The following is a 25386-nucleotide window of genomic DNA, read 5'->3' as shown; positions in this document are numbered from 1 at the left end:
CGAGCCAAGACACTGGCCACAGGGACAGCCACATACGTCAAGCCAGGCCTATCAAAATTAAGCCGAGATTCTGGGGGAGATATAGGGAAGAGGCATGTCCTGGGCCAGATGATGGGTAATGAATGGTTCTATACACCTAGCAGAGGTTATGTCATGGCAAAAAAATGTTTGGTGACAGGCTCTATTCCCCTCTAATTCAGTCCTGGGGGACAACTATCTCTGGTGCATCAGGATCTAGATGAAAAAGAAAAGATGCAGGACAAGGAGTCAAAGTCTCTAATCCTGGCTCAGCCAATTACCAACCACATGAACTTGGGTAAATCAATTAAATAACTGTTGTAGTTCTCAGTATCCTCATCTGTAAAATATCAAAGTAGGACTAATCTGTACTAGATGTAGATCTAAAGATTTCAGCTCTGTGGTTCCACAACCTCCTTTTAAAGGTGTGAACTTAGATAATAGCTACAACAAAGCCAGCCCTAACCTGTATCACTCAAAAATCACAAAAGTTTCTTTCTGACTCTATAGTATGGTGAGTAAAATATAAATGTAAATGGTGCCACCTTTCCAGAAAGAAATATAGATGTGGAGGACTTAAAAAGTTCACACCTATAACTCTCAGACTCCTCTTATAGGAAAATATTCTATGGCAATAATCAGAGATACAGACAAAAGTTTATATATAAAGTATGTGTGTATATGTTCAATATATGTAGAAATAAAATCACAATGAGATCCTGGAAACATCCTAGGTATCCAACAATAGAGAACTGGTTTAATAAGTTATAGAAGGGCCCTAACACTAAATAGTAGGTGGCCATTTAAAAAAGCATATTTGCAAATAGTTTTAATAACATGGGGAAATGTCCGTAATACAATATTAAGTAAAGTAAAACATGTAAAACCATATATACTGTATGAACACAAACACACACGCTCAGAATAAGAGAAGAAATAGAAATGCCTCAAAAAAGGTTAACAGTGTTTTATCTCTAAGTAGAGGAATTATAGTTGATTTTTGTTTTCTCTTCTTTAAATATTTCTGTATATCCCAACCTGTTTACAATTACCAGGCCTTTTTTCATAATCAGAAAAACATTTCAAATTTAAAATTTTATATTTTAAAATGGAATTTTAACAATTAATTACACAATCCAAGAAAAAAAGCTGCACATGCCCACATCTTCACCAGAGGCCTGCCATGTACCCACCTTTTCCATGATCTAGAATTCTCGTAATGATCACACTCACTCATGGGCCAACTGAAAATAATGCTGAAATATTACATTAAGACAGTGGCCTTATTTTTGCCAAAGTACTGTCAAATAATTAAGAGGAGAGGGAGACAAAATATTGCCTCCAAAGACAGTTAAAATGTCCACATGGTCCTCTATCCCTCTCCCAATAACCCAGATGTATTTCTCAAGTCAGCTAGGTGACACATAAAGACCCAGGAAAATGAGATGCAGAAATGAGCAGGCCATCACCCAAGAAAAGTAGGGCAACATAAAGACAAGTTTTACAGAGGTCCAATCCAATTACACATAGGACTCTCTCCTAGTACCACTTGCAGACTGGCAAATCAAATTTGTAATGCTTTTAACCAGACACTGCTATTAGATACAACACTGAAGTAAAAGTCAGACTGAATTTCCAGGTGTAAAACATATGTAAACAAAAAAACATCAGAGGTAAACTCGTCCATAGAATCATAAGGTGCTGTGTTTACACTCTGGGAGGACAAAGATCCTGAGTAACAGAGTACACACACACTCACACACACACACACACACACACACAGACACACGCGCGTGCGCCCCTAAAACCCAGGGAGGCTTCACAGTGAACCACTTCCCTGAGTGTCCTTTGGCTAGAGGTCAACTGTGACCCACAGGCAGGACCTTCTCTGCCTGCTTTAATCAACAGCCAAATTTCCAGAATTGTCCAAAACTGATAATGCCTGTGGAATGGGAAGAGAGTTCTAGAATGTGCCAAATTGTGACACCACAAAAAAAGCTAGTGACATTTAAAAGAATTAATTCATACACATGTAAAAGAAACAGTGCTAAGACAGAGGTATTATTTTAAGTACTGTTTCAATGTTAGGACTTTTAGACAAAAGCATTTAATACATTTAGTCTAAACTAAACATAAAGGCTGAGTTAGCACCCTAAATCTATCTTTAAAATAACTTTTACCCATTCTTAAAATTCCCTTTTCTAAATTATCATAGTAATTGCTGTGCTTTTATTGAATGTTTACAACATTCCAGGCACTGAGCTGAGCACTTCATAAGCATGTTCTTCTTTTAATAATTTAATCATCAAAAAAGCCCCATGAAACGGCTTTAACCCCATTTCACCAATGACAAAACTGAAGCTCACAATTAATACACGTGCTCAGAATCAGATCACCATTGAAAGGTGGGATTCAAACGCAGGTCTGTCAGATTCCATCATGAAGTTATAATGTTTTTCAAATCAGTAAATGGTAGAATAACTTGCTTATGTAACTAAGAAGGATCAAAGCTCTAACTGCAGTAATTCCAATGTGTGCCAACTGGACAAAAGGTGTTTTACTAAATCAAAGCAGACTACAGCTGACTGAAACTCTCAGAGAATCCTTTTAGGTTGTTAGTGATACTTTAAAAAAAAAAAAAAAAGCAGATCCCCTCATCCTCTGTTCTAGACTATCTAATGGCTTCCCAACTCAGAGTAAAACCCCACAACTGTGTTTGGAAAAGCATGTGGCACACAGGAAGCCCTCAATAAATATATGTTGAAGGGAACGATAAATTATCAGAGCCACTGTATGCTTTCTTTCTGCCTTCAATGTGAAGATGCTTATGTTTTCAGTGAATAAAACACTGTGGCATTAAATAAGTTAAAGAAACAGAAAGCCTGTCTTTAGGAAAATCACTGAGCTTCAAGTTCAGATGAGGTAACAAAAAAAGGACTCAAGTGTGCCCCAATTAGAACAAAATGAACTTAAGGCTGCTTCATTCTGTTAGCTCTAGAGAACATTAAAAAGGACCTTTAAAAATGTGCTACAGGCGGATTCCCTGGTGGCACAGTGGTTGAGGGTCTGCCTGCCAATGCAGGGGACACGGGTTCGAGCCCTGGTCTGGCAAGATCCCACATGCCGCGGAGCGGTAGGCCCGTGCGCCACAACTACTGAGCCTGCGTGTCTGGAGCCTGTGCTCCGCAACGGGAGAGGCCGCGATAGTGAGAGGCCCGCGAACCGCGATGAAGAGTGGCCCCGGCTTGCCGCAACTGGAGAAAGCCCTTGCACAGAAACAAAGACCCAACACAGCCAAAAATTAATAAATTAATTAATTAATTTTAAAAAAATGTGCTATAGATGATTTAGTCTGTTCCACCTATACATTAGTAATTGTAGTGAGAAAAAACAGTGCAGCTGAAGTCAACACGAGCTGAGTACTTGTCCAACTGGGTCTTTATTTTCTCTAACTTTCTCAGTTTCCTCATTTGCAAAATGAGGTTAGACCACAAGATTTCTAAGGTCCTTCTTTGCTCTGACATTCTAGTATTAAATCACAATCTCCAACTTAATTTCCAATCTCCAACTTAATTTCCAAAACTGAGGTAGTAATTATTTACATTACAAAAAATCTGATTTGAGAACACAATTTATAACAAAATCACAAACCCCCAAGACTGGAAAGAACTTAAAGGGTCTTTCATTTGACCAACTGGACAACTCACCCAATAGCCAATTCCTATAATCCGAATCTTCCAAATGCAAGCATTTAATCTAAATATCCAGGTAGGGACCTATTCTCTGTCCAAACACATGTAAACAGAAAGTGGTTTAGTTTTTCAAACAGCTCTGTGAAAAAGTTCTTTATTATTTCGAAGTAAAAATCTGCTATTCTGTAAATTTCTCTCATAATTCTTTGGAGAAAGATGGAGTAAGTGTACATATTCCTTTTCTGTAGTCAGGTTTCTCTTTAGACCACAGTCCTTGTTCCAAATACTTAAAAACAACTATTCTGCCACTAAGTCTTCTTTCCTTAAGCTAAAGATTACAGTTTCTACAGCCTCTCCTAATATCACATGATTTTCTAACCACTCACCCACCACTCACATACCTAGCTGTCCTTTCATTGTTAATGTCTCTCTTGAAAGGTGACACCCAGAATTGAATACATGGAGTCTGTTTCAGATACAATGCACTGTTTTTGGCACTTATTTATTGAGGAAGATAAAACCAACCCTACAGCATCATTTTAATGATTAAAAAAAGATAATGAGTATAAAGTCTTCACACAATGCTTATTAGCATATAGTAATCACTCAATAAATAACTGCTGCTGTGATTGCACTTAACAGTAAGTTATAATAATCTTTTACTAGTATTAGAGCTGTATCCTCCCAATCAAGCTGTAAGCTCTAGTCCTCTACTACAAGGAAGGTTTCCCTTATATATCATTAGCTGTTCTTTCCCCAAGTCAGGGTTGGGCAGAGAAATTAAGTGCTGAGGCACAACTTAAATTGAAGATCAGTCAGAAGTCAAGATAAAGCAATTCTGAAATTAAGACAAATTAATGGCAAAAGATTTATTTAAAGAGTTAATTTATACTCTAGTTTTCAGAACACAACGATTTCATAAATCAAGCAATTCCCACTCTTTACCCCTGAATCACACAATTTTACAAGGCATCACTGGGACATGCTGAGGAAGCCATCTGGCACAGACTTGAAAAAAGTAAGCTCTGGGATCAGACTGTCTAGAGTTCAAATCCTAGATCCACAGTCTACCCACTTGGTAACCTGGGGCAAATTACTAACACCTTTCTGGTCTCAGGTTCCCCATCTGCAAAATGCAACTCATCACAGTACCTACCTACCTTATAGGGATTTGTGGGAATCAAATGAAAATGGACATGAAGTGTGTTCAGAATGGTGCTTCTCACCTTTCAAAACTCTTACTGATGTTGCTGTTGTAACTACTTCTCAGAAATCATCTGAAGAAGTAAATTATCCTAAATAATTTTGCTAAAACTTATTATCTTAGAGTCTCAGCCATTTTTAATTTATATAGACCCTGACCTCTGTTAGCCATTGCTGAAGTCAGTTGGCAGCTTAGCATTTTTTTGCATATTTATAATTTTCTATTTTCCATACATTCATCTATTCATTTTAGGGTAGATTTTTTAATTAATATAAAAAATTCCATCCTAATTTTAATATTTAGCTAGCCATAAATGCTATCACTATAGCAAATAGTATGTTGAGATTCACAGAGAATGATGAAATAAAGGTACAAACAAAACTGTATTTATTACACCTGCAACTGCTCTGCACATAGATCAGCACTGTCCAATATGGCACCACATGGAGGCATTTGGTACCTGAAATATGGCAGAAGTGCTGTGAATAAAAAATACATGTCAGATCGCTAACACTTAGGGTAAGAAGAAGAAGAAAACAGATTATCTCATTAATAATTTTTATACCTATTACATATTGAAATGACAGTATTTTGGATACACTGGGTTAAATATGATATATTATCTAAATTAATTTCATCTGTTTCTTTTTACTTTTTTAGGGTGATTACTAGAAAATTTTACATTATATATATAACTCACATATTTCTATTGGACAGCACTGACATAGATGATCCTAAAGAAAATTAAATTCAGGACAAGATATATGATCTAAATTACAGCAGAAACGAAACATAGAACTTAAAATAAATTTTCAGTTTACATATAATTAATTTCAAACTCTTCCCCACTCCCCCCAAAAATGACCTTTGATGAGTGACTCTTCAATTCTAGAGCCGTCTGAGAAGCTTTCACCAGCATGTGCTGAATTTAAGAGATTTCCTCTACTTTCCACAAGCTAACAGAATTTACTTCTATAACACAGCTCAGCGACTAACCTCCATCAGGAGAGCTACACTTAGCACAGAAGTGTCCAGAGCATCAGACAGCTGACCACACTTGAACACACCTGAACTGGCAATTTGGCCCCAGTGCTGGACCTTGCCTCTGGGTCTTCAAAGCACATAAGCATATGTTCAGATGCCCAGGAGGAAAAGGGCCTGGGGAGTTACATGAGCCTGAGAGTCTGGCCTTCCACAGATAATACAAATGACACTTGCCTCATTACTACCTACTTACTAAACAAACACCCAGAAGCCAGTAGCCTTTTTGCAGAGATCAATAAAAATGCAAAGTTAGAAGGCAGAAAGTACTGAAATGCTGTATGTTCTGAGAATTCCCACTAGAGAGGACCCAATATGGAAAGAAGAGAAAGTAGGAAGAGAACAAAAGCAAAACCTTAAGGAAAAAACTTAAGCTCAGAAGTAGTACCTCTGATATCTTTCTACTCAAGATGAGGTGCACCAGCACCACTGCCATCACCTGGGAGTTTATTAGAAATGCAGGATTCCAGGCCCCACCCCAAACCTAAAGAGTCAAACTCTGCATTTCGACAGCGTCCCAAGATGATGTGCACAGCATGCACAGAAGCCACCACTAATCCACACAAGAGCCAGAGGCATTTGTATCTTTAAATTCTGCCTGTTTTTTATCAGCCGTCTGTTGCCCTGTGGCTGTTATCTGTAAAACACAGGACCATATATGTGTAATGCATGCAATGACTGTTTTGTTGACTAAATATGTTCTTGGAAAACCCAGAGGATTCCATACCTGCTTAAAGGATTGTGGGAAATCTGTGCCAGAGATAAGATCAATAAAACAGTAAGATACCACTGCACAGTTATCTGGATGGTCAAAATCCTGACCACTGACAACACCAAACGCTGATGAGGCTGTGGAGCAACAAAAGCTCTCATTCGTTGCAGATGGGAATGCAAAACAGTACAGCCACTTTGGAAGACAGTTTGGCAGTTTCTTACAAATCCAAACATTCTCTAACCATACAATCCAGCAATCCATACAATACTCCTTGGTTATTTGCCCAAGCAGTTATGTCCACACAAAAACCTACACATGGATGTTTATAGTAGCTTTGTTCATAAATGTCAAAGCCTGGAAGCAACCATACTGTCCTGGGTGAATGGATAAATAAATTTTGGTACATAAGATAATGGCATATTATTCAGCACTAAAAAGAAATGAGCAATCAAACCATGAAAAGACACAGAGGAACCTTAAATGTATATTACAAAGTGAAAGAAGCCAATCTGAAAAAGGCTAAACACTGCATGATTCCAACTGTATGACATTCTGGAAAAGGCAAAACCATGGTGATGGTAAAAAGATCAGTGGTTGCCAGAGGCTGGGGTAGAGAGGAGGGATGAATAGGTAGAGCAGAGGGCTTTTTAGGGCAGTGAAAATATTCTACTATTATGAAGGATACATGTCATTATACATTTTCCAAACCCAAGAATGCGCAACACCAAGAGTGAACCCTAATGTAAACTGTGGACTTTGGGGGATCATGATGTGTCAATGTGGGTTCATCAATTACAACAAGTGTACCATATGATGGGGATGTTGGTAATGGGGAGGCTATGCATGCGTGTGGGCTGGAAGTACGTGGGAAATCTCTGTACCTTCCTCTCAGTTTTGCTGCGAACCTAAAACTGCTCTTTAAAAAAATGAAGTCTGAAAAAAAAAAAGTCAGCAGTTACTGAAGTGTATGGACAGAGTATACTTCAGGCCCATGCATACTGGTGCAGAACTAGGGACTCCCTTAGGTTGAAAAAGATGAACAGAAACGATCCATACCAAAAAAAAATATTTATTTAAAGGCTCAGAGAAAAGAAAAGGTTTGATTTTTTTTTATTGGAGTATAATTGCTTTACAATGTTGTGTTAGTTTCTGCTGTACAACGAAGTGAATCAGTTATATGTATACATATATCCTCTCCAGCTTGGACCTCCCTTGATAGAGATGGGAAGGTAAGAATTTTGTATGTTGAAAATATAGGCTACATTAACAAAAATTGGTGTTCACAATAGTAAGCTAAATGATTTTAGCTCTTTTAAACTAAACCAAAGTTCTTCTGAATGGGAATTATGCTGCTACATGAAGGATCATTCCTTTTTTCCTCTTCACTGTCTTTGTTATCAGCAAACATGCTGTTACTTTCCCCATTTTAAAACCTTTCTTGACCTCATTTTTCCCTTCAGCTGTATTTATTCACCTTCCCTTTACAACAAGAATCCTTGAAATATTTCTCCACGTTTGATGTTCCCACTTCCTACTCCTGTTGTCTCTTGTCCTCACCATCAAGTGTAGGTCCCCACTGCTCCACCACAATTGCTGCTGTCAAGCTCACCAATGACCTCCCCATTGCTAAATCCCTAAGTCAATTCGCGACCTTGGCCATCACTGTACTTCCCCTCTTCAGTATCTGACTCATCTTCCTTGAAACAGTGTCTTCACTTACTTGGCTCCCAAGGCATGGCACTCTCCTGGTTTTCCTACCTCATCAGCAGCTTTTTCTCATTCTCCTTTACTGGTTCCATCTCATCTCCCCAACCTCAGTGCACAAGTAGCCCAGGTTCTTGGCCCTGAACCTATTTTCTATCTACACTCACTCCCTTGTGGATTTCTCCAGTCTCTACATTCTGACAGCTCCCAAATGTTTATCTCTAGCCCAGACCTCTCCTCTGAAATCCAAACTAGCATATCCACTGCCCACTGGGAATCTCCAAAACTGAGCTCCTGACCCTTCTCTCCAAATCAGCTTCTCCCTACCCCCTTCAAGATGCAGAGGTCAAAACCTTGCAATTCACCACTGACTTCTCTCACTCACATCTCACATCCAGTTAATCACGAAATCTTTTGCACTCTAGCTTCAAAACAGACCACCCTGGTCCAAGCCGTCACCATCGCTCACCTAGATTACTACAATAACTTCCTAACTGCTTTCCCTATTTCTGCCCTTCTCCACTTAGGTCTAGTCTCATGAGACACAGCAGCAATGCGTCCTCTTAAAACATAAGCCAGATCATGTCAAATCTTTATGTGGAACTCTCCACCAGCTTCTCTGCTCACTCGAGTACAAGCCAAAGGCCTTGCAACAGCCTATGGGACCAGAGGCCTTACAGGAATTGGTGTCTGCTCTCCTCCCTGCCTGCTCTATGCCAGCCACACCAGTCTTGCAGTTCCCAGAAGGCGGGAAGCATGCCTCGGCCTCAAGACTAGCATTCGCTGGCCCCTATTCCCCCAAGACAGTCACATGACTCCCTTCACCTTCTTCAGGCCTTTCATTACAAGTCACCACAGGGGGGCCATCCTTGACCATCCTAGTTAAAATTTCAACTCCCTCCCAATTCCTAACCTCCCTCCTTTGCTTTATTTTTCCCCAAAGTACTATACACACATATACAGGAGCGCGCGTGCACATACACACAAACACACACAGTCTGTCTCACCTTGCAAGGGTAAGAATTTTTGGGTCTCTTTTGTTGACCACAGTATCCCCAGTACCTAAAATAATGCCTGGTACATAGGAGGCACTCAATAAATATTTGTTTAATGAATATATGAATGAATGAAAGATGACAGTAATACAGAGCTGCATGTGATCTATGATAGTATATCTTGTAGCCTTATAAATACATATTCAGATACTATAGAGAAAACAAAGGTGCTCCAACTTGATAATTAAATTTATCTCATACAAAACCCAAATAACTGTAAAGAAATAGTTCTCTAAACTGAGAGATACTCTAAAACACTCCAAGGGTACTAGGATTTCTCAAAACCCTAGATCTTACTTCACCAGAGCACAATGAAAAGATGGGTCTCAATAGGTACACCCTTCCTGAAGCAGGTGAAAGTCTCCAGGCCAATATAATGGACTTTAATTTCTTCAAATGATCGAGAAATTATGACACAAAGTACAAAGCACTTAATGTTTTAATGCTGTATAAAATCTGGGTGTAACCAGTGAACGTATGAGACAGAAAAAAAGTTATTTTGTTATACTTTAACAGTGCATTCAGTTAACAGAAAGAAATGGGTGGGTCATATTTTTATAAATCACAGTTTAAAAGAACTTAAAAGTATCTTCCAGGTAAAAGGAAAGCCAACTAATTTCAAAAACATTTAGATGCAGAAATAAATTATTTAGGAGTTTAGTAACCGTGTACACAAATGGAAGTGATATGAGGCAGATAAAAGCTAAAAGTGATTCTACAACAAAATGCAAAGTGTCCCGATTTCTCTACCTTATCAATACTCACATAGTCTATCAGGTTTGCTCTTGTTTCTAAAGTTACATATACAGCAGAAGTTCTCACCAGCCGGCAGTTAGCCAGCTCCAGGATGATCAGGCACCCTGTGAAACATCCGAGCTGAAGCCCATTATAACCTGGTGCTCACGGCTAGTAATCAAGGCTCTGGCAAGCCTCTGAAATTCTGCTCCTATCACTGAGCTGATGATTACCAGAGTCAATTGTGTTTGCTCCCAAATTGATTTATGCCAATATTATGTAATTTAATTAAATATTATGTAGAGCGATTATATATGTGTATAACAAGAAAGAGTTGTTTCCATGAAAGCTAAATGAAATGCTTTAGAAATAAGCCATTAAATGACCATAAGAGAATTCTACCAACAGCGGTTTATTTTTAAATTGTTTTTACTAAATAGAGGCAAAATAAAATTTATAAAATATTTGTCATATATGAAGATTCATAATGCAATTATCCCTACATACACCAAGAAATTACCATGATCCTTTTAACCCCTCTGTGAACTTTTTGGTATATAATGATATTATAAATTAAAACATTTTCTCATTAAATAATCACAGATATATTTATTTTAGTAGTGCTTCTAAAATATTGACCTTAATTACTCTGAAGCTATCAAGTTCTTTTAAATATATAAATATCTTTATATACAAATAAAATAAAATTTAAAGTATATAAGTATTTTTTAAGTAAATATATCTTTACTTAAAGCTCCAGCTTTAGAATGTTATGCTATATTTAATTAGATTTTTTTCCCCAGATAGAACCTATCAATAGAAGAGACAATCAACTGACATATAAGCCACACAAGGAAGGTAGGAAGAAATGAATCAAGAATAAACAAAGTGATAAAATCAAAAGAATGAATGAATCAGGTCTCTGAGACCGTTATATCACACCATGCAAACACAGCCCACACCTTTAATCTACTTTATTAAATGCCTCTGCCAGAAGGGAAAGACCTATGTGAGGAAGTTCACAGTTAACACATTACTCTTACCTTTGTGCCCTAGGTTATCATTTGCAAGAAGGCTGTAATGAAAGTCACACACCTGGAGCACTAAATGCAGCCCATGAACGCCGTCTGCAACGTGGGGAAAATTCCACTTTCCCAAAGCAGGAGATGCAACAAGACCACACACCAAAGCAACGGCAACAAATGATCAGGCCAGAAACCCTGCTGACTCTGGAAATTCTACTCCACCACAAGACCAGGGTCAGTATCAGAGCACCTATTCTGTCCACACATGCTTGGAAGGGTTCCTGGGCTTAGCGATTCAATAGCCTGTGGTGTTTAACTCATTGAGTGACTACTATGTGCCAAAGCACCATTCAAAGTGCCAGAATTTTCCTCTTGGCTGCCACACTGCGTATCTACAGGCAATCACAATATAGGGAACAAGAAAAACCAGTTTTACTATTTAACAGCTGTGTGATTTTAAGAATGGAAATAATTCCACCTCCCACCCAGATAAGTATAACCTACCATCCAGGTCACATTTACTGTCCACTTACTGTTTTACTGCAGGCACTAAGCCCCTCTCAAGCATTATTAAGGCCACATTCTAACCATATACTGCACTGCCTCTCACTTGGTGACCCAGGCACAGGAGTCTCCCCATCCCCTGTTAAATGAAGCTGGCCCAACCTCACATTTATCAAATCCTTTAGGAGACCGTGACCACCCACCCAAAACAAGCAAAGTGTAAGTAAGGATTATGTAAAATTCTATCTGTTTTCCTTTCCATGACCTCTTCTCACTACTGGGTCTCATAGAGATCTGTGTGGCTATGGAAGGCCGCCAGGGATTCAGCAATGGTAAGAAAACAGGGACACATCTTAAAGGGGAAGAAAGGGGAGGGAGGAATACTTTCAAGAGGGTAATGGCAACCTTATGACTTGAAATGTTTGTGAACCTGGTTTAAATTTTTATAGTGGAACCACCTCTACTGTATGAGGGGAGGGGAAGAAAATGTGGGTTGTGTTGGATCAAGATCCGTAGCTCCCTAAGCAAAGTAGCCAGACTGGCTTGATCAGCTCTCTGTAATCACCCTCAGGGAGGGATGTTTGCCACCCAGAGACCACACCCACTAAAGAGTCTAATTAAGTTCTAGGGGCAACCGCTAAAAGGTCATGATTATCACCAGTTTAGATCAGAGTTTCTCAAGTGTTCCTGATCTTAGTCATGTGGGGTGATTATGAAAAGTGCCGCCTCAGAACTACTGAACCAGACCTTCAGGCAGCCCTAGAAATCTAAAACCAGGTGATTCTTAAGATAAATGAGTTTGGGAACCTCTATTCAGATCATAAAATTACAGGACCTAAGAAGATCAAGAGGGGTCTTCTAGGCAGGGTGTCCTTTTCCTTTCAAGCAGTTCTCTAATCCAAGAGGAAAGCAGCATTTTCTGTACATAAAAGACTCCAAAGAAACGGCTTTGAAAATTTCCTTTCAATACACATAAAGGTCTCAAATCCTCAGAGCTTTGCTTTTCTTAAAGTAACTTTTCTTAAGTAACTTAGGCAAAAGTTAAATCCATCCTTTTTTCCAACCAGAAACCCCAAAAGAATGATATTCATTATACAAATTATTTTACAAATTATTGTGGTGACTGACTTCAGCAAATATGTGAGGACCTATAAGTGTGCTATGCCCACCCAAGCTTTGCTTAAGAAAAAGAACCTCACTTACTTCAAAGGACCTTTTAAGACAGCCCACAGAATGGGAGAAGATTTTTGCAAAGCATATACCTGACAAGAGACTTGCATCCAGAATATAAAGAACTTCTTTACAATTCAATAATAAGAAGACAACCCAATTTTTCATAGGGCAAAGGATCTGAATAGACATTTCTCAAAGGAAGATAAACAAATGGCCAAAAAGCATGTGAAAAGATGCTCAACATTATTAGGGAAACGCAAAACCACAGTGAAATACCACTTAATACCCACTAAGATGGCTAAAATCAGAAAGAAAATAACAAGCGTTGATGAGGATATGGAGAAATGGGAACTCACATAGTCTGCTGATAGAAATGTAAAGTAGTGCAGCCCCTGTGAAAAACAGTTTGGCAATTCATCCAAGTGTCAAACACAGAGTTACAATATGACCCAGCAATTCCACTCCTAGGTACATATCCAAGAGAAATGGAAGCATATGTCCCCACAAAAACTTGTACATAAATGTTCACAGCAACATTATTCCTAAAAGCCAAAAGGGGGGGGGGGCGGAGGGAACCACTACCTGATGAATAAATAAAGTACGTCCTGGCTATTCAATTGAATATTACTCAGCAATAAAAAGGAATGAAGTACTGGCACATGCTACAGCATGGCTGAGTCTGAAAACATTTTGCTAAATGAAAGAAACCAGTCACAAATGGCCACATACCGTATGATTCCATTTATATGATATCTGCAGAATAGGCAAACCCATAGAGACAGAAAATAGAATAGTGATTCCTGGGTCAGGGGATGGGGGCAATAGTGGGATTAGGGAGGAACAGCTAATGCATCCAAAGTTTGTTTTGGGGTGATGAATATACTGTAAAGTTGATTATGAGTATGAATGCACAACTCTGTGAATGTACTAAAAATCAATGAATATACACTTTAAATGGATGAGTTGTGTGGTATGTGAATTTTATCTCAATGAAGTTGTTTTAAAAAGGAATCCCATTTAACCTCCATGAGCCTCAATTTCATCCTCTGAAAATGGGGATACTACCTAGCTTACAACATTGTAAAGAACATATAAGAATATGTAAATTGGGCTTCCCTGGTGGTGCAGTGGTTAAGAATCCGCCTGCCAATGCAGGGGACACAGGTTCGAGCCCTGGTCCGGGAAGATCCCACATGCTGCAGAGCAACTAAGCCCATGCGCCACAACTACTGAGCCTGTGCTCTAGAGCCCTCAAGCCACAACTACTGAGCCTGCACGCCACAACTACTGAAGCCCGCGCACCTAGAGCCCTTGCTGTGCAACAAGAGAAGCCACCGCAATGAGAAGCCCGCACACCACAATGAAGAGTAGCCCCCGCTCGCCGCAACTAGAGAAAGCCCACGGCACAGCAACGAAGAAGCCGAAAAAGCCCACCCAACACAGCCAAAAATAAATAAGTAAATTAAATAATTTATTAAAAAAAAAAGAATACGTAAATTCACATACACACACACACACACACACACACACACACACACACACTGCTTCAAATGGTGCCTGGCACACAGTAAATACAGAATACATGTTATTCTTTCTTCTCTTCCTATCCCCACATTTTTGCAGTGTTATGCCTTGATATCATTGTGTTTTCACCACAAGTGAGAAAACTCAAAATAGTCATGTATTCCAACAGAAGCCTAACCATGAGAATTCTCTCATGATTTCACACATGCTATTATACTCAAGGCTATTCCTACACGCCTGACACTGGAGAAACCCTGGCGTCTGTAAATGTGGCTGTCTACCTCCCAGACTGAAAAGTATTTGGGGATAAAGAATAAGATTTTTTTCTCCATTCTGTGGTCTGAAGCACCTCTACTAACATGTAGTTTTAAAACTAGGCATGCTCCTTGCCAAAATTCATGCTATACAGAAATCTTTCCTACTCAGTTTCATCTACTTTGAAAATCTACTGGGCCTCCAAGACAGCTCTGAGGGGTCCCAGGAAAGACCTCAGCCACTTTAATATCCAGCACTACCCACCCGGACTGTGATGCTATGCAGATTCAAGGGGGGCTGGGAGCTATGGAACCACCCACAGCTTGCAACAAAAAACAAGTCAACGGCAGTGCTCGCACCATCTCTGTAAGTTCTCAAACAACTCACAGCCAGCTCTTGAATTAATATAATAGTGGATCTCAGCCAGACACTCGTTTTTCTATTTTACCAAAAGCTTTTCCTCCATCTTGCTGAGGACTGTCAACTGCACGCTACCTGTTACACAATTTGTTCTTTTTTTTTTTTTTAGTATAGTTCTTACTCTTGAATACATTTTTCTTCTTCTCATCACTTTCAATGATTCTATCTCCACTTCCTTCCATTAAAATCCCATGCCCCCATATACTCTCGCTGCTTTTGTACTTATCAGACATGATGGGGTAAACACATACAAAACTAAAAACTTAGCAAAGCCCAGTCAGTAAACATACCATAAGCAACCAGACGGTCAAGTGGGAACTGACTGTCCAGGACAACCAATGCCATCTAGTAGAGCACTTCTGGTCTAGAGCTGTGCTGTCCCACTATATTAGCCATTAGCCATATGAGGCTACTTAAGTTCACTGAAATCAAATAAAATTTAAAATTCAGTTCCTATATCTCACTAGCCATATTTCAAATGCTTTCAGTGGCTACATGCAGCTACTGACTGCCATATTAGACAGCACAGATATAAACTATTTCCATCACAGCAGAAAGTTCTATTGAACATCACTGATTTGGAGGTAACTCATTGATTCTATGAAAGTATTCCATGAAAGGGTTCTTAAATACAGTAGTTTCAGTATTTACAGGGTGTGAGGTTTGACACTCAGAAATATGACCTTAGTGCCTCTAAATGTTTTTTTTTTATAAATTTATTTATTTGTTTGTTTTTTGGCTGCATTGGGTCTTCGTTGCTGTGTGTGGGCTTTCTCTAGTTGCAGCGAGCGGGGGCTACTCTTCGTTGCAGTACACGGGCTTCTCATTGCAGTGGCTTCTCTTGTTGTGGAGCATGGGCTCTCGGCACACAGGCTTCAGCAGTTGTGGCTCGTGGGCTCTAGAGCGCAGGCTCAGTAGTTGTGGCGCACGGGCTTAGTTGCTCCGCGGCATGTGGGATCTTCCCGGGCCAGGGATCGAACCCGTGTCCCCTGCACTGGCAGATGGATTCTTAACCACTGCACCACCAGGGAAGCCCAGTGCCTCTAAATGTTCTTGGCAGGTTTTCTTAGTGGTCAGTGGACAAGCCTTTTTGGATCCCAACATAGAGTTTGGTACATAAGTACTTAATATTTGCTGAATGAATGAATGAATGGACAGCATATTAATGTCTATACTTCAGTGTCTGCCATGATATACTTACAGATGCTCGTGGAAAGCAATGGGATTTTTTTTCTACATGGAAGATGTTTATGAGGAGAAATAAGCATCAGCAGATGGGGTAGGCAGCTCATGGACCCTTTGGAGACAATAGAAATGAAGCTGAAAAACAAACGTCTGTCCAAAGGGAACTCTGATATTCAAGTGAAAAGTTTCAGACCCAAGGACACATCTTGCTTCTTCAAACACTCATTACTTGTAGCTTTTACAGACACGAAGGTAAGGTCTGGGAACGTGCTCTGGAAGATCACACCACCTGCTGCCATTTCTCAGTATTTTCCCAATATAATTTTGCTAGAAAATAATATAACCACAAAGGCAGCAATCATCCAATTACACTGTCTGTGCCACTGACTCTTACATCCATATTTCCCCTTCCCTCAGTGTCCTGTGACTCAATCTATATTGCTGTGCCTATCAAATGACTTCTTGGGAAGAAAGAACTGTTGAAAAACAAAACTCAAAAAAGACTTTAAGTTAACATATACAGAGAAAAGCAGTTCCACTGGTCCTTAACCAATAATCACGTGAAGGCCAAACAAAAGAAACTACAGCTCCTTCTGTTTAAATTTTTCTACTTCCCTTGTCCACAGACTGAAGAACCACAGGAAGAGCCAAGCTGCTCCATTTCTGTAATTCACTTTTTCTTAGCAAAGGTCTGGGAACAGAAGGCAAGAGAAACAGGGAGCAGCTGCCACCTGATCTTTTTTATTAATGCCCTCGGCTCACCCCCCATTCTCCTCCTATTGTTTCAGACCCCTTTCTCAACAACCTAAATCCCAGCTCACTAGAAGAAAAAACAAGGAAAAGCAGACTTCTCTGTGTCAACACCCACAGTTACAGAAAAGTCTAGGTCACTTCAATCATGTGAGGTAACTATAAGTTAATATAGGTGAGCTTTACACTCAATTTTAAATTGTTAATCTGCTTTATTTTGAATCCCAATTAATTACTTGTAACCATATGGAACTCCTTACATAATCCCTTTAGTAATCCCTTTAGACACTACATGTGTTTTTGAAAGAAAAATACACAATTTCCATCTCTTGAGCCAAACAACAATCCTTGTCCCACTATTTAAGCCAACAGACATATAAAATAATGGTTGCTGATGAATTAGTCATCCAATTTCAGATTCCAAGGCCCAGAGAATCTAAATATGAGAGCCAAAAAGGTCAGTTTCTACAACTCACAATGCTAACTTTGAGGACACAGAAGCAGAATGGTGGTTAAGACCACTGGACCGCCAAGTTTAAATCTCAGCTCTGCCCCTTATTAGCTGTGTTACTTAACCTCTCCAGACTTCAGACTGGAGATAATGGCAGTACTGACCGCATGGGGCTGTCATGGGGACTAGAGGTAACCTGTGTGAAAACACACAATAAGGTCTCAATAAATATTAGCTGTGACTGTAACAATGCATCATGCTTGAACATATCACATGAAATAAGCACTTTCCAAAAGTTAGGCCACAATTTGAAACTTAAAGGAAAATGCTGCTTCTCAGACAACCCACACAAAGCTACTAGGTAAGAAAAGAGCCTCAGGCTCAGGTCAAAATGTTCATTTTCCCTCTTACCCTAACCCCAAGGATAAACTTCCAAAAATGTCCATCGACATGTACAAGTTATTCTGATTCATCTCACTGGCCTGTGACCAGCGAAAAGGGAATTTCAAACTAGATGGTTGTTCACAGTTAAACAGGCCCGGAGAAATGAGTGGTCAGCCGTGGCCAGGGCCTGGCGCTTACACGGAGGATGGGGAGAGAAGCTGGTGACTCCCTCACACCACACGTGTGCCCGAAAGAGAAAACGCCTCGCCACCTCTGTGCCCTGGAGTGTCAACAAAATCCTGCCCACTCAGCACCAACATGGCCCCAGTCTGTTGACCTTCTGGGCACAGCAGTCTAAAGGTGTAAAGCAACTATACTCCAATTTAGAAAAAGAAAAAAGAAACACAGGAAAGGTACAAAGGGACACCCTCTCAAAAAATAATGCCACTGCTAAAATTCTTTCCAGCAAATCTCTGAAACTGCAAACAATACCACAAACGAAAGCTGTCCAGACATGGACACTATGAACAAATGCTCTGGGGAATTTCACCTGGATGGTGCACTACCCTAAACTAAGGTTCGGCTGATTTACCTGTGAAAGAACTTAGGAAGAGCTGAGAGGCAGTACCCTAGGTGGAAATGTCTCCACTCTTAGCAAAGGGAAGCCAAGGACCCCTGCGCCTGGCCACCACTGCATGGGGAGAGTCCCAAATGTTGAGAACCATCAAAGCAGCAGTGACTGGAGGTGAGCCTGGACCCCAAGGTGTCTGTAAGCCTGAGTCACATGCTCAGGTAAGGGGGGCTTTGGTCACCTACTGATCACCAGATTATTTCTCACAGGCTGCCTAAACATCAATCGTGTCTGAATTCGTTTCTAAAAATTGAGAAGGATCATCATCCATTACTTACTTCTTAATCCAACCCAAACCCAAAGAAATGCTCTTTTCATAATTGGCAAATGACAACATTACCTCAGGTAAACCTCAAACAAACCATTCCGGAGGCCAAAGTACATACACATTTTAACATTCACACGTTTTTTGCCTCAGCACTTCTTAACCAAGACTGGGCCTAATCCATTACCACACTGGTGTCTTAGTTTATAAATGATGACAGATGACTCCAGAATTTCTAAAGAAGAAAGATCACCTCTAAAAGGAGTAATGCCTTGGACATGTTTTTTCAGAAAAATGCCAGGCTAAATCCCACTCATATTTTCCACCAGGGTCAGCAAACAAATACCAAGGTTTTAGAAAGTGAACAGAACCACGGATGGAAAGTATCGCTGAATTTCCCTTTTTCAGGGAACTAATTTGCCGTCTTATATTATTTTTATTTCCAAATTCCCAAGATTTACTAGCCTAAAAGGATTTCCGAGATATCTCACTTTTTTAAGTGCTAGTAGTTAATTAAAAGCAAAATTGAAGCTCTTAACACAACGTACATAGTAAAGCACGTATTATTCTTTGGTCACAAATGAAATGAACAGTGTCAACAAAACCTTTTTTAAAGCCAACACTCATTCAGATTGGCAAATCAAGCTTCTTACACTTGCATTTTTAAAAATAAAATTCAACTGTGGAATTTCACCTTAAAATAAGGTTATTTTAGCTTTGCAGCTTCCATCACTCTCCCCCATTCAATGGCCAGGATGTGTTGATCCGTTCACAGAACATATAAACTGAGAGAGATTCAGAAGGTGAAGCTGAGAGTACATCACTGAATAAGGAATGCATGTACACGTTTAGGCGTGAAACCATAAAATGCTGAGGCTGGAAGGCTCCGAGGGAGCACCTCTCCCCCCAATTCCCTTATCCCACAGAGGAGGAAATTTCAGCTCCAGAGGCTAAAGGATGTGCCCAAGACAGTGGCAAAAACTCACCCAGTCAGTGATATAACCTACAAACCAGGTGTCTAAGCACTTTCCATGGTACCCACTCTGCTCCTGTTAGCACAAAGTGTATTAATGAAATATCAGACAAGACAAACCCACAGAGCTGCCACACGACTTGTGAGACGATATAGAGAGTTGTAGAAGGACATGCATCGAGCTACTAAAAAATTGTTTGGGAAGGTGTTCCTTTATTTTGCTTTGTTTTGCTGGTTTTGTTTAGCATGCCGCATTTATTTTTAAGTGGTGAAGAGGAATTTAACAACTTTTTAAAAGAATATCCCTTGATCTGCAAATACTCTAGGGAAGGACGGTAAAGCCTGTCTTGGAAGAAGCTAGAAAGTGCATTCGCTTTCCTCCAGCGGGGAGCATCCTTTCCCCCCGACGCGACGGCCGCCCCAACCCTCCCCTTCAAGGTCCACCCCAACCTGCCCGCAGAGACCGTCCAGGCCCTCGCTCGCCAGAACCCCGCCCTCCTCTGGGTTCCTCCTTCACAGCTCTGCCCAAGCCGCCCCTCCTAGAAGGCAAGCTCCTTGACAGCACAAAGCCTGTCGCACTCACCTGGCTACGGGGCTCCGCAAAATCCTCTGCAGATACTCAACTATGGCTCATGAATTGGAAGCATCTGCTCCCAGAATCCCGGTGAGCGGAATTTTCCAGACCTCGTCTTCCCTACACCAGCACCTGGACCCACTTAAGAGCTATTCCGGAGTGGAAACCCGGGACCCCAGTGTCTGTGGACAATGACGTCGTCGCATGCGTCGCGTCCTCCGAGGGGAGCGGTAACACTACACATTTGTCATCCAGGCAACCGACAGCATTTTAAACCCACGTCCTCCAAAGTGGTGCCTGCTTTTTTTTTTAACATCTCACAACATCGCCTGCCAGAACTTGCAGCAGAAACCCGCGGACAAAGTTAAATGCAAGTACCACCGAAGGGCTGCAACGTCTTTCAAGGTACGGAATCCCCCCCCCCACCCGCCGGCCGCGCGCCCGCTCGCTGCGCGGGGCTTCCCTGTTCTCCTGACAGAAACCAGAGCGCCGCGCACTCGGCGGCTGGAAAGCGGGGGTCGGGGTGAACCCCCCGAACCGCCACCCCACAGAGCGAGCCTTCCGGCTCCTCACCCGCACAAAGAGGGGGCAGAAAGGAAGCAGTTACCGAACCCGACGTCCAGCGGTCCGGGACCCCGGGACCGAGCAGCCACAAAGCACCGCCGCCCCGACGGCCGCCCGCGCTCCCGCCCCCGCCCGCCCGCCGGGTAGAGCCTCACCGCGGCGTCGCTTCCTTCCATCTCCCATCGCCCGCCAAGCTGCCGGAGCCTCAGGCGCGACTGCGGGCGGCCGGCGCGCTCTTTGTCGGGCTCCCGGGACACCGGCGGGCGGCGGGCGCGCTCCCTGGCGGAGGCTGCGGCCGGGCCGCGGCCCACGGACGGCGGGGGCGGGCGCGGGGCCCGAGGGGCGAGGGGAGGGAGGAGAAAGAGCCGGGGAGGGCGGCGGGGCCGAGAGTGGGAGGGGCGCGGGAGATGGGGGCGGGCCCCGCGGGGGAGCGGGAAGGGGGCGGGGCAGCCGGGGAGGTAGGGGGCGGGCAGGAGCGGGGAGGTGGGCGGTGCCCCAGAGGAAGGGAGGGGAGAGACGAGGGGGAGGGGGAAGAAAGGGGGAGGGGGAGGGGGAAGAAAGGGGGAGGGGCGGGCCCCGCGCCGAGCTCGCAGTCGCCGGTCTCCAGCGGAAGGCTGCCTGTTGCTTCGTTCGTCTGCCTGAGGAAAGTGAGCCGCGCTTCCGACTGAGTTTCCTGTCAGGAAGCGCCGCGAGGGGAGCGGCGTCTCGCGTGCTCCCGGGACTAGCGCCCGACACGCCCACGCGTCCCATTGGGTCGCGGCATCCGGGCGGGGGCCTCTGGCGTCCGTGTAGGAGTTTGCTCGCCAGCGACCCGCCGACCCTTTCCAAGTCCAGTCCCTCGAGGCAGATCCTGCGCTCGCGGCCACCGCGGTCCCGGCTCCGAATGCGCGTGCCGGGGGATCCCGGCGTAAACTTCCAACCGAAGTGCCGCAGACCGATGCCCTTTTTCCTCTTCGCCTCGACCTTGTGCGGCAGAGACCGGGGCTGGGAAGGCGCCCTCCTCTGGCCGAGGGAGGGGGAGACCTAAGCACCGCCCCCGGCCCCCGGAGGTCCGTTACCCGCGGAGAGCGCGCTCAGCACCTGGAGCAGAGCCCCGCGTGGCCGGCTGCACGGTGCTATGGTATGAGGATGTTGCAGCCTTAGAGTCTGGCTTCCGTGACCGCTGGAAGATGTCCAAATAAAGGGAAATGGCTAACAATGGCCAAGCGTTGAGTCGGGGATGGAGGGTCAGGCTCCTTGGTGGCCCGAGGAGCCAGCCCACCAGGTCAGGGTGCAGGAGGCCCCTGAGTCTCCTGCTTTGCCTTGCCCCATTCACAGCTGCCGGTCAGCCAGCGGCGCCCACCAGCGGAACCAGAATGAGGGGGTGGATGCATTTATGCAGATCCAGTCCAGCTTCTGAAAATGGTCGTAGTCCGTGCTCCCCGGCCAGAGCAGAAGTTTGGTCAGATGTGTGGCTTCTAAAGCACCCCAGTTACTTGGGCATATTTCTCTTTTATGGATCCTCCCCTCTTGACAGAATGACGCAAAGAAGACAGTCCCTGTGAGCCTATTCTCAATAAACTCCTACCTTCCTTGAACCGGGAGGTCTGATGACTTTGTTGGCAAAGAATCAGGAGTAAAACCAAGTAGGAAATGCTGTTGCTACCTAGGGCTTGACCGCTGGCCTGGTGGCCTTTACCTGGAAAATCAACCGACAGCTCATACATGGAAGAAGGTCAGGATTTTGAGCTGAATCTAAACCCATACCAACGATGCCCAGACATAACTCTTCATAGAAGAGGCAGAGTAGATGGAGATTTGCATGAGCTTACTAGTTAAGGGATGTGGTAATGGACACCTATAATCTGAGGCTCTGTTTCCTCAATTACTGAAAGAGGATAATAATAGCTTGAAGAACTGTTATTAGCATGACAAGTTATGTAAAGTTCCTGGCCCCTAGTAAATGTTCAATAAAGAGGCATTTCAAAAGTTAGGCAACAGAAACATTTTCATCACAAAGCAAAGTTTTTTTTTCTCCCTGAATTCAACATGTTTTAAGATTTTATTTACAAAGCTGGTCACAGCTATTAAATAATCATTCATTCTTCCCACCTTAAATAATCAAAGGCATAATTGTAGGAGATTCTAATCGGCATAAATTAGCCAGTGTTGCCACTTCTGATTTGACAAAGCCCAAAGCAAATCAAATAAAGGTTGACATCGCATTTTGCCAGCATGTATTTTGTGGATAAATATTTTGTTAGGTTTCTTGAAATATTGGAAATAGAGTATGAATTTGCATTTCTGCTACTCTAGCCCGCAGAGATCCCAGGCACCCAGCTCAAAAGATCACAGTTGTGCTCAAGTTCGATGTCAGAATACACAGACATCCACCTTGTAAAAGTAGGGAGGAGGCACACCGGCCAGGGAGGAGCAACCACTCCTAAAGAGGTATGGGCTGGTCTGTATTTATCCAGTGCCATATGCCTCCCCGAACTCTGCCATGAGCCCTGTGTTGTGTTGTGGAAAGAGAAAAGATAATTTAGGCAAGACATTAGGTACCAGCGGTCAAAAGAAGAAATGAAAAGGAAATGGAAATTCTCTCATGCATGATTCATGCATACAGTTAATCCCCACTATTTCTGAAGGCCAGTTTGAAGAACCAGATTGTGGAATTTTTTTTTCTTTGTTTTGTTTTTTTTTTTTTGTACAAGAGTGAATATTTATTTAGAATGGAAAAAAAACTTTAATACAAATTTCTAAAAGTTGACAAGTTACGAACACACCACCAAGTCCAGAAAAATCACATATTTTATTAATTAACTTCCTAAAATACCTTTACAGTACTTTTCCCCCATGTGTTTTGGCTGCATACTTTTGATCATCTCTTTGGAATGACTTTTTTTAACAGCTTTATTGAGATATAACATACACCGCACAACTCACCCATCTAAACTGTACAATTCAATGGGTTTTAGTATATTCACAGAGTTGTGCATTTTATAAAAATATTATCACGCCAAAAAGAAACACTATATTCTTAGCAGTCACTGCTCTTTTCTTTCTAACCCCCTCAGCCCCAAACAACCACTAATCTACTTTCTGTCTCTATGGACTTGCCTATTCTGGACTTTTCATATAAATGAAATCATACACTATGTGGTCTTTTTGTGACTGATTTCTTTCACTTAGCCTAATGTTTTCAGTGCTCATCTGGGACCAGCATATATCAGAACTTCATTCCTTTTGTTGCCAAATAATATTCCAATACCCATTCATCAGCTGATGAATATTTGTGTTGTTTCTACTTTTTGGCTTTTATGAATACTCCTGCTGTAAACACTCCTGTGCGAGTTTTTGTGTGGATGTTATATTCCCATTTCTCTTGGGTAGAATTCGTGGGTCATATGTAACTCTGTTTAATTTTATTGCCAAACTGTGCCTCGCAGTGGCTGCACCATCTCGTATTCCCATCAGCAATGTATGAGAGTTCCAATTTCTCCACATCCTAACCAACACTGGTTATTGTCTGTGTTTTGATTTTATAGCCGTTCTAATGAGTGTGAAGTGGTAGAATAACTCTGTAACATCATTTCTGATGGGTAGAATAAAAAGTCTTTTCTCTAGCAAAGTTGATCAAAAGTTGTTTGGTTTTTTTAATTGACACTTTAGAAAAGTTCCTGTCTCACATTCATTATTGAAAATAACATGTACAATTTTACTGTGTTGTCAAATTTAGGAAGACGTCTCAAGTTTCTTTCATATGTGAGCCGTAGGATATGGGGACATTTCAAGTTATTTAGGCAATGATTAACATTAAGTGCTCTTAAATTCATCTTTATTAATATTGTTGTGAATTTTATCATTTCATAGATGTCAGTTATTTCATGTCAAAAGAGAAAAAGAAAATTTTTCATTGCATTCTATGGTTCACTCCTCGTTTTTACCTGAATTCTCAAACAATCCAAGAGTCTTAAAACATGCATTTTTTAAGTTTTTATTTGAAATACACAAACAACTCTAACCTCTACAGTATTTTCAATTAGAAGACCTCTTAACACATTAATCATTTATCAGTTGTATACAAATAACTGGTATATTAGAGTGGAGAACGTTAGCTTATTTATTGTCAAATTCCTAGCTTCTAGCACTGTTCTTGGTCCATAGTAAAGACTCAGTGAATAATTGTTGAGTTGAAATTTGCCCTTATCCAAGGTAGAATTATTCAACTTACATACACAACAAATATTCAACTCAAATATACAACAATCTAAAATCACGTTGTCCTTGAATTTCAGTAGCCCAAGGTGAAACTGAAAGGACAGATCTAAGACAAAATTCACCTGGCATTTGACTCTACTGAATACTGAATGGATGCTGGATGGATAAGAGGATTGGGAGACAAGAAGCAAAGAGCAAAAATCTGGTCACTGTGCTGAGGTGATTTCAAAGAGCAGAGAATCAGGGGAAGATCAAGGAGGAAGTGACATTGGCTCCCTGTGCTGCATGCGCAGAAATGTTAGATCACAGGCTGGACCCAGTTCACCTTTTCCCCAGGATCCAAA

At 41.8% G+C, this 25386-nt stretch overlaps 1 protein-coding gene across 10 annotated transcripts in view; it reads right to left on the bottom strand.

The window, feature by feature from the left end:
• The window catches only part of PSD3 (pleckstrin and Sec7 domain containing 3), a 568569-nt gene that overhangs the window by 472138 nt on the left and 71045 nt on the right, over positions 1–25386 (bottom strand). The window contains exons 1-2 of one of the 10 annotated variants that reach the window (XM_082374828.1): positions 20998–21102; positions 19718–19780 (exon numbers count right to left, since the gene is read on the bottom strand). The exons of 6 other annotated variants lie outside the window; for them this stretch is intronic. In XM_082374828.1, coding sequence (XP_082230954.1) covers positions 19718–19780; positions 20998–21018 — 84 coding nt within the window. In that variant the 5' untranslated portion in view covers positions 21019–21102. Of the gene's footprint in view, positions 1–19717; positions 19781–20997; positions 22162–25386 lie in introns of those variants that run through there. 3 more of the 10 variants (XM_082374827.1, XM_082374820.1, XM_082374829.1) reach the window with 3 other exon arrangements.

This window comes from Balaenoptera borealis (assembly GCF_965194805.1).
Source record: "Balaenoptera borealis genome assembly, chromosome: 21".
NCBI lineage: Eukaryota > Metazoa > Chordata > Mammalia > Artiodactyla > Balaenopteridae > Balaenoptera > Balaenoptera borealis.
The sequence above is the reverse complement of the archived record's forward strand: the minus strand, read 5'-3'. Positions and strand labels throughout refer to the sequence as shown.